The sequence below is a fragment of the Penicillium chermesinum genome (assembly GCF_028974085.1).
Source record: "Penicillium chermesinum strain IBT 19713 chromosome Unknown utg000005l:1.0-4115287.0:1.0-4118363.0, whole genome shotgun sequence".
NCBI classification, from domain to species: domain Eukaryota; kingdom Fungi; phylum Ascomycota; class Eurotiomycetes; order Eurotiales; family Aspergillaceae; genus Penicillium; species Penicillium chermesinum.
In genome coordinates this window covers 3169760-3186070 of record NW_026695315.1, presented here as the reverse complement: position 1 = coordinate 3186070, position 16311 = coordinate 3169760, and the positions used below count along the sequence as shown (strand labels likewise).

Here is a 16311-nt window from a genome sequence, read left to right as displayed (position 1 = left end):
TGGGACATTTCCTTTGGCTTTTTCAGCATGTCTTTTCGGACTGCTCAGAGGCTGATGAATGTCATGAATAGAAGCTCCAGATGCAGGACTTTTAAACGGTGAAAGAAGCCCGACAGTGGAGATATAGCCTTTAGGTGGTCTCAGCTGCAGAATCAACGGTCGATTCACAAACATAAGCCCTTTCCACCCTATACGTATGCTCACAATCTTAACAGATCGCGCCCAATCACTATCGGAACAAAATGGACTTGTTCCTGGGAGGAGCCGCCAAAGCATATCTTCGAGGCTGGTTATTTAGTTTGTTTCATTTTATTTTGTTAAATGTTATCGAACATCCATAGGATTTGTGTGCCCAATTGGTCATATTATGGTCTAAAAATCTCTATCATGAAATGCTTTTCGACTGTGATAAGTCTCAAGACTTACTCCAAAAAAAAACCATCCTCGCTCCCAAACAATAAATCAAACCCAAACTCAGGGCGTTTAGCCCTTGATCCACTTAGGCAAGGACTTGAGGACACCGTCGCGGGCAATATCCTCAAGGGCCTCAGTCATGGTGGATACAAAACGCTCGTCGTTTCGTAGATCGTCACCAAACAAGCTCTTGATGCTCAGGAGCTCGCGGGGATCGGTACCACCAGCGATAGCCTTGGCCTGGATCTCCTCGAGCATAGGGTCCTGAACCTCGAACTTGTTGCCCAAGTCATCAACACCCTTGATGTAGTGAAACCAGGTAGCAGCAGTGAAACACAGACGGCGGAAAGGTCCAGTCACCCAGATCTCTTCAGCAATGGTGGGCATGATGAACTGGGGGATCTTGCCGGTACCGCCACCACAGATACGGGGCAGAGTGTCGCGGATAGGGGGGGTTAGAGAAACGCTCGATAAGGGTCTTGCAGTACTGGTCGACATCGTGGCCGGGGATGGTCGGGAGAGTGGGCTTCACCTCCTCTTGCATCATGTTCCAGACAAATTCACGGAAGAGCGGGTTGGCGATGACCTCGTGCACGTACTTGTAGCCAGCTAACCAGCCACCGTAGGCGATAATGGCGTGGCTGCCGTTCAGCAGGCGGAGCTTGTGCTTCTCAAATTCCTCAACGTTCTTAACATCCTTGACAATCTGGACTCCGACCTTCTCAAATTCGGGGCGGGCATTGTCGACGAAGTGGTCTTCGATGACCCACTGGGTAAAGGGTTCGGTGACAATGGGCCATGAGTCTTCGATTCCAAATTCCTTTGCGAGTCCAGCCTTGTCCTCCTCGGAGGTCGACGGAGTGATACGGTCAACCATAGCGTTAGGGAATTGGCCCTTTGCGTCGATCCAGTCAGCGAGGGGAGGGTTCCGGAGGCGGGCGAACGAGACGAGCATGTTGCGGGTGATAGAACCGTTTCCTTGCATGTTGTCGCAAGACATAACAGTGAAGGGGTTCAGACCAGCCTGGTGGCGGCGGGCCATAGCGTGGTAGAGGAAACCGAAGGTGGTCTTAGGGTCCTTGTCACCGGCAAGATCGGCCTGGATGTCGGGGTTCTCGGTCTGGAGTTGGTGGGTGTTTTCGTTATAGTAGTAGCCGCTCTCGGTGATGGTCAGAGACACAATCTTGGTGTCGGGGTGTGCCATCTTGGCGATCACAGCCTCGCGGTTATCGGGGGCGAAGAGGTATGAGTTAATGCCACCGAGAATGTGGGCAATGCTGCCAGTTGGGGAGCGCTCGATGGCAGTGTAGAGCCCGTCCTGCGAGTCCAATGCATCGCGCATGACGTTATCGAAGGGAGTCAGGCCGACACCGCAGATGGCATAGTCCTTCATGTTGTGGTGTCGCATGAGACGGTCAATGTAGAAGGCCAAATGGGCTCGGTGGAAGCCACCGACACCAATGTGGACGATTCCCTCCTTCACAGCATTGCCGCGGGGGTAATTGGGGATGTTGACAGTAACCCCCGCCGCCTTCGCGGCATTGAGGATGGAGTTGAGGTTCTGGGTGTTGAGCTTGAGAGCCATGGCTACAAGCAAAACGAATTGACAGGAATGCGAGGAGCAAAACGGTCTCGAGGGGGAGGAGGGGGTCTAATAAGCAAAAACATCGACAATCGAACCGCCTTCTGAAAAAAAAAAAAAAAAAGTATTATTACTGCGAGCAGCTCCACGCCACCTCTACACGGTGTACCGGATCAGGCAAATCCGCTGGGAACCCGCTGGGAAAAATGGAGCATATGGAGCGAGCCCCATACTCAAGGATTTATTATGGGGCTGAACGGGGTTCATCAGCAGTGGTGAATTCAGCCAAAAAAAAAATCTGTATCGCACCTGACCCATAATCTCGGACGATCATTCAAAATAGCCGATTATCAGTCGAGTTTTCCCAATACGGTAAGCCGGAGATCTTGTTGCCTGCAGAACCTGGCGGCGAGACTGTTTTAGCTGCCCCTTTCTTAGTCTATCTTCGTCGCCTTCGGTCTAGTTCGACTGGGGCTTAATGGCGTTTTTGTTTCGGCTCGCGCGGGTGACATTCACCGCAATTCTTTGCTTCTTCCCAGAAGGCGCGGGGGAAGCCTGGAGGGGGGGTTACGCAACGGATTTGAAGATGAATATGGAGAGTGCCCCGTGTAACTGCGTACGCATACATATGTACAGTCTGGTAAAGAGCTGGTCCAGCCGGTGCAGGCCCCAAATACCCCGGAGTACAACGCCCACCGCGTTTGGCCCGAACGCAACTGCCCTTTGGTGCATTCGGCCCGGCGAATTCGATACGGGCCCGTGCGGGGCATCCCATGACTTCTCGCCATTGAACTTTCCCCCCTTTGCCATCTGCTAGACTCTATCTGGTCCTTCCGACCTGCGCAGTCAGTTGACCTCCATGCAATTGAGGCGAATACCCCTGAAGCGCCCCTATAATTGAGTGATATGTAAAATCTCAAAATAGTTTCAATGGTCACGGGGCTATCGCAAAGATCCCCTTTTAGCGAATCCGAGTAGGCACTTGCCCCTGGGAGAGGCCACATGACTAGAATGCTGTTTTCTCCCAAGGGGTTTCGTGTTCTAGCCCGCCCCTCGATACAACTTTCCAGCCATTCTCAAGCTCATCAATAATCTAGTATGAAACTGCTCGTCTCGCCTTGGTCAAATTTCAGACGCCAATGTCTTGCGCAGACCCTATCCTCTTATTCAATTATTCTAGTCGCCGTGTGTCAAGCCTTTCATAGTGGAACTTGGGTGGTGGTTAGTTCATCCCATCTCAAAAACACCTAGCAATGTGTGCAGATATTCGCCCATTCATGGCTCAAACCCGTATATCCAACATTCTTGCGGGAGGCTTTCCGAGTCGTTCGTTTCCCATCTCCGCGGTGCGCAACCCTCAACACGAAGGTGGAGGGGAAAGATGACTACAGTTGGCCTTTTTCAATAAAAGCCTTTCTAGGTTCTGTACACACACTGGTTCACTACTAGCATACCAGTAACCATCGTAGCTCAAGCTACTACTCAATATCCTAAAGGGTGGCGAAGGCGTTTACCGTGGCAAATGGCAGATACGAAGTCTAGATCCTGAGATTAGCTCTATCATGAGTTTCCCAAATCTTACCCCGGAAGATTGATTTTTCCTAGTGGCCAATGCTACGGTGCTTCTAGACTTGGGGCCTTCCCGTTATCGCCACTTCGGGAGGCCCGCAAAATAGACACGCGTGCGCCTGGACAATCCGCAAGAACCTCCCATGAGTAGTGAAGAGTCATCTGCTACTTCATCCATGCAACCAATTACAGCCACCCACTTGGCTAGCTCAACTCGTTCAGCCACATTCGGATATCTTCTTGCGGTCAACCGAGCACACACAGCTTGAGAGGCCACCAAGACATGCGATCCCGTCTCCAGGTGCATTGGGGGAAACCCCGCGAGTTACAATGTGTGTGTTTCTGATTCGCTCAATGCGACCCCTCCCATCCCGACTAAGGTACCTCGCTTTATGCAGGCGACCTGCAGCACATGTAACTTTTATTGAGCAACAAGCGTAGCTACGGTGGTTGTCAGTCCAGCCACTCCAACACAAGATCGCGGCCGGGGGCATCGTTTCCTTTTTTATTATATATCTCTTGAAAGATGGTCCCACGCAAAAATGGAACGCCATTCTTTAAGCGACTTCCAAGGTTTGTCTAAGCTGTTTCCTCGAGGATTTTGAGCATTACGACATGACCATCATTCAATGGCAGTTGTCCCTGGTTGGAAAACACACAATGTCCGCACATACCCTCATGAACTGCCAGGAAATACCTCAGAGAATACCCCATTACCCTTTGAGTATTCGGGTACTAGTATTTGAGGATCCACGTCAATTCCAGAGTTGCCAAAGGGCTGTATCTCCCCATGAGCTCCAAGGCTGATCTATACTGTAAAGTTGATTGACTAGGTCTCGCACTCGCAACATATATCTAGTTTGCCTCTGAACTCAAAACTAGTAAAACCCGACCGGCGACCATTCGGGTTGTATCGCTAGCAGAGAGTGCCTCAAAATCGCGGCCCTATATCATGGTTTAGAACACACGCATATAACTTCAGTTGATGGATAAAAAGAGGGAGCGCCACAGTGGGGAGGGTGGGGTTGCCCCAAGAGGTGGAGTCCCCACCATTTGAGGGAAACCATTATAGGATCTGCGATCCCTCGGCCACCTAGCTCGTCTATGGACCAGGGTACAAGTAAAAAATTCTGCATGGTATGATGGCTGGGAGCATGCAAATATTTGAACAAGAGGAAGACATCAAGAAACATGGTCAGTAAAGATGGAGAACAGTAACCTACGCCTCTTCTACATCAGATTGATGCACCTTGCACTCCAGCATGAAATTCGAATCCGACATCATTCAGAGCGACGAAACAAACATTCATGAGACTATTATCTATTAGTCCACTTGCGAATTAAGAGCAGTCAGTAGGCCAATACCTTGACTTATTCCTCCGGCGTATGAGTTCCCATAAGCTAAGAGTACATTGGACCTTAGCACTGGTTACAATGTTATGCATTCGATGTCATTTCACAAATCTCGTTCGGATAACGATTTGGTAAGTACTAACAATAGCAAAATCCATGCCCTCGATACTTCGCCGCCATGGTATACCGAACCTCCTGAACGGTCTCTTTGGCCGTGGAAGACATTAATGGGGCGATCGATGGGGTGCATGAAACCATGATTTACAGCACGACGATTGGCACCTGCCCTGAATGGCATCCTCGCCTCTTTAGATCCATGAGCAGGTTTTAGTGTTCTAGCGCTCAAAATACGGCCTATACCCTGTATGGAGCAATTTGTGGCAGGCAAGATCAATCTATCGAACAAGGCCGCACAAAGGACGAGGCGACAGCTGGTACTTCTACAGCTCGGGCTTTCGAATCGAAAAATTCTTAGAAGAGCGCGACAGGACCCCGGCACTGTCACAAACCCCCACAATTTCATCGTGGGAGAGTCTAATGTGATTGCTGGGATACTGTGGTGTCTGACGAAAAACCTAAGCACGTTGGAGAAGTCGACGAAGGAGTATGGCGAGTTTGTTCCTCGCGATGGGAGTAGCTCATCGACGGAGTTTAGAGAGAGCGCACAACCTGTTACCAGGCTGTTGTTAATGGAGCCCTCCAAACGCATACCACGACAGGCCTTCCAGTGGGGAGTGAAGAGCCGGCGGAGGGATGGGATCCAAAGGTCAGATCTTCCCTTCAGGAACCACCATGTGTATTGACGCTGGAGTGCCCATTATAATGAGTCATTATTTCCAGATCCCTGAGGAGGTTTCCCGTCCAGAGAGGTGGCTTGGGGCAGAGAAGGACCTGGAACGGATGAAAAAGATGAGCAACACATATATGCAGCTGGGTCGACACCCAATTACCAAAGATCAACTTTAAGTATCGCAGCAATTGCTAATTCTCCTGTGCAGTCCGGGCTAGAAATGACGAAATGCCTGGGGAAAAACATATTCGTACACAGGAGATCCCCAAGTTAGTACCTCGACTTGTGCGAGATTAGCCTTGTTCCTGTAGGGTAGATGATGCCCACTTGGAATTATTAGTCACAACCCCGAGGTGCGGTGGAGTCACGAGAATACTAGTCTCTGAATGGAGAGTTCCATCTAGGTTTCTTCTTGTTTGTAGTTTCATCTGAACTGTTAGCGGGGTTGACCCCTTGAAACACACCTGGAACAGGTGGAGATGGAGAGCTCCCATTCGCGAGGTCCTCCGTATGATTAACTATGATTAACGGCGTGGCTTGTGAAAAGGTACAATTCCCTTTGATGCTGCAACTAATTTAGCTCTGCGGAGACATTGTAGGTATAGGTAGGAACCCGCGCAGGGAAGACGCAGGGCGAGAAACAGAGCAGAACAAAACGGAGATAAACGATGATCGACAGGCCCGTGCAAACTTGAAGTACAGACCCCCATCTAGGACCCCTGAGTGGCTCTCAACTTGACAGGGGTGTCCTGAGTCGTTTTTTTTTTCTTATGTGTGTGATAGAAATTGAAGCCGGAGCATCGTGTACGAGTATGGCGTCCAAAGATCTCATTCGTAGGGGGGTTTCCCCAATAAACGCCCCCACTTCAGCTTTGCCGGATGACTTTCGAACTTTGGGAAAAAAAGAGAGCCTCATCCTCTCCTCTTTTCCCCTCAGAAAGCTTCCATCTTCCCTTTCCCTCGCCCTCATCGCCAACTCGATCCCACCTCGAGAAGCATCGGGTGTCTCTCTTTCAGACTTGACGATTCACGATTTCTTCTTCTCCACGCGTCCTTTCTCCGATACTCCGATCCTGGTCCCGAATCTCAAACCTTCACCTCGAATCTTCGACGACCGCCTCCCCTCGTCTCTCACCGAAGGCTTCACAACCACACGCGAGTCGCAAGATTCTTTTCGTGGCGCCCTGGCCAAGTGATATTGTTGCCATCCTGAAGCCCGTGCTCCGTCCCCACCCGCCGTGCGGCCGCACTTGCGAACCTTGCTCCCACGATCCGCATTCATCGCCGCATCCCCGCCCGTCGATGGCACCTTTCTGGCGGTCTCGTTTGGATTTTCACAATCGGCGATTGCATTGAAGCTTTAGTATCTCACCCCCTGCAGACGCCCCTCTGCCGGGTCTGAGGTCCGCTTCCTATTCATCCGCGCCTCGGCCGCCAAGTCAGCTCCGACCACCCGCATATCGCTCCCCTCCCTGACAACCCCCGTCCGAATAAGCGCTCCGACGAATGGTGGTTCACGCGACATTATCCCAACCCCTACACATTCAGCTGGCTGTGTCTTGAATAGTTTCCCCACGTCGGGGTTCGACCGAGTCCGGGAGTAGCCATGCCCGCGTGGGAACACGAACAGGCGAACCGACAGGGCTCTGGGAGCTCTGGGAATACGAGCTGGATCTCACAAGAAACTGTACGGAATAGTGATGGGTCTCGACGGCCCAGAAACCAAGCCTCGCCCAACGGTCGCAATACCGAACCCTTTCCAGGGACGCTGATGGAGAAGTAAGCTCTTCCCACCCACGAACTCTGGGTTCTCGACAAGTGTCTGGAGTGGCGCGAAACTCTCTAAGATGTGGCTGCTAACACATGAACCAGGTCTGCGTCTGCTCAAGGAAACAGAATTGACTGGGAACGTTCGGCGTGGTCTTGGAAAAGCAGCTCCCCTGATATTTCACCCACTGAAGAACGAAAAGGCTCAGGCTTCAGTAACCACCGCAAAGCTCTGGCTGTTCTTGGTGCCGACGATGCTGCTCGATCATATGCCCCAAGTCCGCGACCTGCCCCCATCCAACCGTCCCGCTCCATCCCAGACGACGAGACCGAATCGATTGCTCCCTGGGCCACAACCGCTGGTTCGGAAGGCCCCGGCACTTTCTTCCATGATTACTCCGAGCATGAAGCATCGCCTTCATCAGCTACTTTCCGGCCTCTTACGGGAAGAACGTTCGCTAGCGAGCCGGCCGAGTTGGACTACACACCGGAGACTCGGAGACCGTCTACGGCTAGTATGACCAGCGGTGGTAGCCAAGGATCCAAGTCAAGTACTAGCCACAAGCCATGGAAAAAGAAACCGAAGGGCTTGCCTGCCGATGAATATCCGATTCCAGACGACATTGATGACAGCCAGCTGAATCCTTACAGTCTCCGAGGGCCGATCAACCACCTGAAAGCTCGAGAAAGGGCCAACTCTGATGGATCTGATGGATCGCGACCCACGCGACCGAGAGGACTAGAAAATCAATTGCCTTCTAGTGATATCACACCATGGGTTTATCAAAGCTTTAATGACATCCCTCAATATGGTGAAGCTCCGGTCCGCAACCGACCAATCGGGCCTGACGGCAAGCGTCTTGATATCGGCAGTGGCACTAGTACAGCCCGTTCTGGGACAAGAGATAGCCATCGAAGAGCTGCCAATGGTCACAGGCACTCTCGAAGCAAGGAGGAAAAGACCACCATGGCTGGCGATCTTGCTGAATACCAACATCGTCCTTCCACAGGTCGAGACGACTTCTCCGTGGGGTTGAAACCTTTGGGTGACAACTACCTCAGTTCATCGACGGGGACACTCGGTGGTCGATCTACAAGCCCTACCCCGAGTGTTCAAAGTGCCATTTATCGCGAGAGCGGTCAAAGTTCACCCGGTGGTGTACCCAATAAACGTGGTATCCTGCACCGGATTCGACACCTGAAGCCTGGTTCGCACAAACCGTATGAGAGATCAAAGCGTGATGCGTCTCCAAATCGCCGCAGACAGGGAAGCATTGAAGGGACTTCTACTCCTAAATATCCTGAACCAGGAGACCAGGGGCGAAAGGAGTCTGGGAAGGGTCTTGGAATCGGTGCGCGAAAATTTGGCCCTCGACGAGGCTTCAGTAATCTAGCTGGAGACCCCCTATCATCTAAAGATGGCCCAGGAGGAGGTGAAGATGGCAAGCATGTCTTCAAGCTGGACACTGACCTTGGGGATATGCATGATATCCTTCGTTCAGCGTCTCCTGCACGTGTCAAGCAAATTACGGATGGCACAACTACCCCTCGTGAGGATCCAAATAAACTGGATGGGATGCAGCAAGATAGCTGGCATGCGCCCGATAGTTGGCATGTGAAAAGGCCCCAAGATCTAGCTTTGGAAGCTGCGGAGAACCCATCCCTGTCCACCAGTGGCGTTCGTGAGCGTGAGGGGTCTTTCTTCATCCGTGTTTTCCGTATCGATTCGACTTTCGCAACGCTCTCGGCAAATTTGAATGCCACCGTGGCAGAGATCCTCTTCATGCTTGGGCGAAAGTCATTCTTGCAGGATCATCTCAACAATTATGAGATAGTGCTGCGCAAGAACGATTTGTCGCGCCAACTTGACCACAAAGAGCGACCGATTTTGATGCAAAAACAACTCTTAGAGCAGATTGGATACACGGACAAGGATAGGATTGAGGACATTGGGAGAGAAGACCACAGCTATCTATGCCGGTTCATTTTCCTGCCCACAAAGTTGAGCGGCTATACCAGTCTCGAGGCAGACCCTGGGTTCAACAAGATGAACAAATTCAGTCATGTTGATCTCCAGGGGCGAAGCCTGGTCACAATCCCAATCACCCTGTACAAGAAATCGTCTGAGATCATTTCCTTAAACCTGTCAAGGAATCTTTCGCTCGATGTCCCAAAGGATTTCATCCAAAGCTGCATCAATCTTCGAGAAATCAAATTCATCGGCAACGAAGCTTCACAAATTCCGTCAAGTTTCAGCCTGGCGAGTCGATTGACTTTCCTTGATGTGTCGAACAATCTTCTGGATGATCTGGAGCATGCACATCTTGACCAGCTCAAAGGTCTTGTCAGTATCAAGATGGCTAACAACCAGTTGACAAGTCTCCCTACCTATTTTGGGAGCTTTCACTACCTGCGAAGCCTGAACTTGTCATCGAATGGCTTCAAAGTGTTCCCGGAATTCATATGCGAACTACGAAGCTTGGTGGATCTGGACATCAGCTTCAACAGCATTGAAGAATTGCCTAACATTGGCCGTCTTACCACGCTCGAACGCCTATGGATGACAAACAATAATATAAGTGGCACTCTTGATGAATCGTTTCAGAATATGGTCAATCTCAAAGAAATCGATGGACGGTTCAATTCAATCTCCAACATCGATAGTTTGTCAAGTCTTCCTCGCCTTGAGCAGGTTTTGTTTGGACATAATCTGATCTCACGGTTCCGGGGCGCTTTCCCTAAGCTGCGCAGCTTCCATTTGGACCACTGCCCCCTTACGCAATTTGATATTGACTCTTCAATGCCCACCCTCACATCTCTGAACCTTGCATCCGCCAAGCTATCTCAGTTCCGTGATGCCATGTTCGAAAACATACCGAACATCACAAAGCTCATTCTGGACAAGAATCACCTGTCGTCCATTTCGCCTCAGATTGGCAAGCTGCGTCGACTAGAGCGTCTCAGCATCATCAAAAATCCTCTTGCTTCACTGCCTCCTACAATCGGGTGTCTCGTGGAACTGAAAGAGTTCAATCTGCGGGAGTGCAACCTGGCCTCTCTCCCCGAGGAAATTTGGCATTGTTATAAACTTGAGACACTCAACGTCTCGACGAACTTGCTATCAACATTCCCCAAGCACGGCGCCCCACCACCTCAGATACCTGGTGAACCTACTACCACTCCCGCAACAACCCCTGCTATATCTGGTACACCTACCTTCGAGGACTTAGGCCCAATTAATGAGCCTACTCTACGTCGCCCAAGCCAAAACTCTGGCGGAGCTGTCGTAGCCGGTACCCCTCCAAGCACTTCCCTACGGAATCCCTCCATCGCTCCATCTGCAGGGCAGAACCGGAAAGTTTCGACTGCGTCTCGCTCTGCAAACACTGACGCCAGCTCAGCTTCACGAAAGGATTCGAACTTTTCTCAACATGGTGCATCCCAGACGTTTGCCCAATCCCTTCGGAACCTGCTCCTCGCCGACAACCGGCTGGATGATGATATTTTCCGCGAGCTTGCTCGGTTGCCCGAATTACGCGTCGTAAACCTGTCGTATAACGAACTAACAGAGCTGCCTCAAGGTCTACTGAAACGATGGCCGTTGATTTCTGAGCTTTACTTGTCTGGCAATGAATTGACCTCCCTTCCTTCTGATGACCTGGAAGAGGGCAGTAACCTGAAAGTTCTCCACATCAACGCGAACCGATTCCAGGTCCTCCCTGCCGAGCTGTGCAAGGTCAGCAAGCTCTCTATCCTTGATGTTGGAAGCAATGGCTTGAAGTACAACGTGTCGAACTGGCCTTACGATTGGAACTGGAACTGGAACCGAAGCCTGAAGTACTTAAACTTTTCGGGCAACAAGCGCTTGGAGATCAAGCCCAACATAGCCTCGTTAGGACCGACTTCGACGAATGGCACTGATTTGACCGATTTTGCCTCCTTAACGCATCTCCGCGTTCTTGGATTGATGGATGTGACGCTTACCATCCCCACTATTCCCGAAGAGCATGAGGACCGCCGTGTGAGAACGTCTGCCTCTCTTGCAGGATCACTTGCCTATGGAATGGCGGATACGCTTGGCCGGACCGAGCATCTGTCAATTATTGATATGATCGTCCCAAGGCTAAAGCCTGACAATATCGAAACTTTGGTGGGTATGTTCGATGGTCAGATAATGTCAAGCGGCGGTTCTCGGGTCGCGAAATACTTGCATGAACATTTTACCCCGACGTTTTCCCACGAGCTCAAGAAGCTCCAGCGCGATCAGGATGAAACCCCGTTGGATGCCCTCCGGCGGACGTTCTTGGCATTGAATAAGAATATGGCAGGCTCTGCCTACCGGTCAATCGATGATCGTGAGCTTCGCCAGTACCACCGTGGGTCCAGTGCCTCGAAACAGCTCAACCAGGATGACATACTATCTGGTGGTGTCGCTACTGTGTTGTATCTGAACAACATGGATCTGTATGCTGCGAATGTTGGCGACGCACAGGCAATCCTCGTCAAATCGGATGGCTCTCTCCGATACCTGACTCAAGTCCATGACCCTGCTGAAGCAAGCGAACGTGCCCGCATTCGAGCAGCCGGAGGCTTTGTTTCTCGCAATGGAAAGCTGAACGATACTCTTTCTGTTTCACGATGTTTCGGTCACTTCCCAATGATGCCAGCCGTCATTGCAGCACCTTCTACAATGCACACCACCTTGAGCGAGCAAGATGAGATGATCATTATCGCATCAAAGGAGCTCTGGGACTATGTGACGCCTGAACTGGTAGTGGACATCACAAGAGCTGTGCATCCAGATCTTATGTTCGCGGCCCAAAAGCTCCGGGATCTTGCCATCTCGTTTGGTGCGACGAACAAGCTGATGGTCATGATCCTCGGCGTGAGCGAGCTCCAGAAGCGCCAGAAGAAGTGGCCTCGCCCTAGCATGTCCCTTGGCCCGTCCGCATTCCCTGAGGAGCAAATCATGCCGACCAAGGCTCGCAAGAAGACTCGTGATATTCCTGGAGATTCTCGCCTCGCACGGTTCGACTACGTGGAAGCTCCCATCGGCGAATTAGCCATCATTTTCACTGATATCAAGAAATCAACGGGCCTGTGGGAGACTTGCCCTGATGCAATGCGCTCGGCCATTCAGATCCACAATGATATTCTGCGTCGACAGCTTGGAATTATCGGTGGGTATGAAGTCAAGACTGAAGGAGATGCGTTCATGGTTGCATTTGCGACCACCACTGCCGCGTTGCTGTGGTGTTTCAACTGCCAAACCCAGCTCCTTGAGGCGGAATGGCCCACTGAAATCCTCGAGCAGCAGCAGTGCCAAGTCGTTTATGATATGGACAATAACATTATCTTTCGCGGCCTTTCCGTCCGAATGGGAGGCCATTGGGGTGAGCCAGTGTGTGAGAAAGATCCCGTTACCAACCGGATGGACTACTTCGGTCCTATGGTGAACCGGGCGTCTCGTATTTCTGCAGTCGCAGACGGTGGTCAGATCTTTGTCTCCTCTGATTTCATGACGGATATCTCGCGGAATCTCGAGGTATTCGCAGACACGGAGCGCTCGGCGTCGACTGATTCGAATAATAGTCAGCCTCGAGTCGACAGCCTGGGGCACAACATTCGTCGCGAGTTGCAGCAGCTCAATAGCCAAGGTTTCGTGATCAAGGATCAGGGTGAGCGCAAGTTGAAGGGTCTTGAGAACCCTGAACCGCTTTATCTTGTCTATCCTCATGCCTTATCTGGTCGCCTCACGGCGCTAGAAGAGACAACGGAACCAGGCGGCACGGCGAAGGTCAAGCCTGGCTCGGAGCTTGAGCTGAAGACCGACGACATCTGGCGTCTTTGGGAAGTCACTCTGCGCCTGGAGCGTATTTGTGGTGCCCTTGAGACCCCCTCCAAGCCGCGACTCCGGGAACCCAATGTTGCTTTGTTCCACATGGTCAAGAATCATGGAGGCGAGCTGAACGATTCGACGGTCTTAAGCCTGATCGATCAACAGGTCACTCGAATTGAGGTAGGAGTCCCCGTTCTCCATAGATTATATGCATTTGATTGACCTCCATATAGGCAACTGTGAACACACTTGGCGTGCGACACATGCTGCGCCCGTTCCGGTCAGGCGATACTCTTGACGACCACGCCGTTCCGATGGCGGAGGTCATGCAGCAGCTGCAAACGCAACTTGCCGAGTACCGCGCGCTGAAGGAGCAGATGGCCGGGGCTGCAGGCATCCCCGGCGGACCGCCGCCTGCTCCGTACTGTCTCCCCATGGACCATACCCCGAGCGCCGGCAGTAACGCCACCCCCTCCCTGTCGACGTCCTCTTCCTTTCTTCACCTCGATACACAAAAAAGCCCTCCATTATAATGGCTTTCTCCGGCATATAACCCCTAGAGCCCCATACATACAAGCCCTCTTAATTTGCTCCTGGCTTTTGTCAGTTTATATTTGTTTTCCCACTTTCTTATACATGTCTTTTGATTGGTGTTTATGGGCGGGGTCTCTGCAGATTCTTGTATGAAGCATCAGGGCAGGAGCCACGGTTATTTCTTTGAAATCTATATTTCCCGGCTTTGTTTTGAGCTTTTGATATTACCCACATCTCCTGCTAGGTGTATCGCCGAAGACTTGTGAATAACTATCTACATGCAATATAGCCTATCCTCTAAACTTTTCTCCTAACTTGGAAATGCAACTTTCTACATCATAATAGCTGCGCGTATAGGGCCATAGGGCCGGCTCAGGGTTGGTTTATAAATTGGCTAGTCTTACGACCAATGCCGTGACCGCGCAGATCGACCTCTCCCGGAGCTCTTAGCTCCCTCTTTCATATCGATTGATAATCTCCTGATCTTTCTTCGGCCCTTTCACCACATGCCGACTAGTCCAAGTCAACACCTCGCCCGTCGTACTCGAAATACGGAACGAGTACGCCGTACGATACATATCGTTGATGCACAGATGATTCCCCCTCGCAGCCAGAACAGTCGTCTCATTATCGGGCACAGTCGATGACGGAGGGACTGTAGGAGCGATGAATTGTGTCGGAGGCTCCTTATTGTCCGAAGGGGGCGCAACCGCATCCGAGAAATCGAAATTATGGAACAAGTAATCCACCTCCTCAGGCCCCGGCGCAACCTTCACGAACCACACGCTTATCTGCGACGCGTCATTGCTCGAGCGCCAGATATATTTCTTCGTCCAGCGTAGGCCAGCTGGGAGAGCCCCGGCGCCGCCAGATGGGATCTCGCCCTCTTCGCTGTAGAGCCAGTCTGAGTCGGAGTTGGAGAGCGGGGTGAATTGGGCGGTGCCCCGCAGCTCACCATTGAGGTCGTGGGGGTTGTCGCTGCGGAGGGTTCGAGTCAGCTTCCAGCGGCAGCCTCCCAGGGAGGTTATGAGGGATGCGAGGGGGCGAGCCATGGTGGGTTAGGGGTCCAAGAGGTGTTTCATGGTGGAGGAGAAGTTGGCGGCAGAAGCAAGATTCCCCGCCTCTTCTTTACACAAAGCCGGAGCTAAAACATAAACGAAGTCTCATAGAGACATTATCCTTGCTACAAGGAATCTCGAAAGTCAACTTTTTTTACAGATTCAGCATTCATCATATGATAACCCAGTTTCCCATACCTGGGGCTCCTTATCGACTGCATATACGGGGATATTGTATGGACTATTGGAGCGCAGCAACCAGTTCCTCCACACTCTTCATCTCGCGCCCATTGTTTTCGCCCACATCAAGAGCCACCAGAACACGACTCACGCAGTTATACCCCGCAATCCCAGTCGTCAATTCCACAATCTCCCGGTCATTGAACCCCACCGTCTTCAGCTGCGCAAACACCTCGTCCTCAACCTTGATGGTTTTCGTCATCTGATCCGCGTAGCGTAGTACGGCCTTCTGCTGCGCCGTAAGAGCGCTGTTCTGCAACTGACTCAAGTCCCCCTCAGCAGTTGAAGGCAGAGCCCTACAGGCCTGCATCGCCTCCGGCTTGACCCCGCCCTTCAAAGCAAGCGGGGCATGCGCATTCCACTCGTAGACCGCCCCGTTGAGCACCGCAACCCGGCACACGGCCAATTCTAGGATTCCCTGGTCCACGACCGTCTCCGATCGGATCGCGCCCAAGAAGCTGTTCCAGCCATTGGCGACCGGGGGGCTGTGCAAGAGAGACAAGTCAAGCGGGATCAGCGGGCGAGGGTGGCGGCGCTCTGCGATGCGCGCGTAGATCTCGGCCGTGCCGGCGGGCGCATCGGCGGGCGGGGTGTTGGGGGCGTAGGGGGAGCCTCATGGTGGTGGGGAGGGTCGGGAGGATGTTACTGCGAGCAACGTGTGACTTTTATCCAAGAGGGAGCCCGATGCTCTTATGGAGCCCTGGGGCGAAGATCCGAGAGGCATGCCAGTGCCGAATCTCGATTCCGTTTCTTCCGCGGTTGGGTTCCGCGGGTAAGCTCTTAACTCTTTTACCTCTGTACTCGGTCGTGCGTCTATCTTTTGGAGTGGTGGCTCAATTGTCGAAATGCTTATATTTGTCTATAAAATGCCGCTATCCCTATGCCTTTCCGCCTGTTTCTGAGATGTCCATCCATCGCTCAACTTCCTTACCTTGGTAAGGTGGTTAACCTTTATAGGGGACTTGACTAGTGGATCTGTTATACACGAAGATTAGGCCTAACCCTATTTTGCTCTAACCCGTGCGGAGGGATTCTCACTACTAACCCAAAAAAGGAAAAAAAGGAAAAAAAGACGACAAGAGTGAGATTTGAACTCACGCGTGCGAACACATATGATTCCTGATAGCGGGAACGCTAAGCAGATTCGAGTCATACCCCTTAACCG

General features: G+C 51.8%; 4 protein-coding genes across 4 annotated transcripts; 1 reads left to right on the top strand and 3 right to left on the bottom strand.

The window, feature by feature from the left end:
* Positions 1-483: 483 nt before the first annotated feature.
* On the bottom strand, positions 484-1999 carry N7468_007378 (mannitol dehydrogenase family protein; the record flags this gene model as incomplete). The annotated part of the gene is made up of 2 exons (XM_058476674.1): positions 484-880; positions 903-1999. 2 exons carry the CDS (start codon positions 1997-1999, stop codon positions 484-486), a joined length of 1494 nt encoding a protein of 497 aa, XP_058329564.1.
* A 5315-nt stretch (positions 2000-7314) lies between these two features.
* acyA (adenylate cyclase acyA) lies at positions 7315-13847 on the top strand (the record flags this gene model as incomplete). Its single annotated transcript, XM_058476673.1, has 3 exons — positions 7315-7487; positions 7581-13494; positions 13548-13847. 3 exons carry the CDS (start codon positions 7315-7317, stop codon positions 13845-13847), a joined length of 6387 nt encoding a protein of 2128 aa, XP_058329563.1.
* A 447-nt stretch (positions 13848-14294) lies between these two features.
* Positions 14295-14900, bottom strand: N7468_007376 (uncharacterized protein; the record flags this gene model as incomplete). Its single annotated transcript, XM_058476672.1, has 1 exon — positions 14295-14900. The coding sequence occupies one exon, from the start codon at positions 14898-14900 to the stop codon at positions 14295-14297; it is 606 nt and encodes a 201-aa protein (XP_058329562.1).
* Positions 14901-15147: 247 nt separating this feature from the next.
* On the bottom strand, positions 15148-15870 carry N7468_007375 (carboxymuconolactone decarboxylase family protein; the record flags this gene model as incomplete). The annotated part of the gene is made up of 2 exons (XM_058476671.1): positions 15148-15758; positions 15810-15870. 2 exons carry the CDS (start codon positions 15868-15870, stop codon positions 15148-15150), a joined length of 672 nt encoding a protein of 223 aa, XP_058329561.1.
* Positions 15871-16311: the final 441 nt, after the last annotated feature.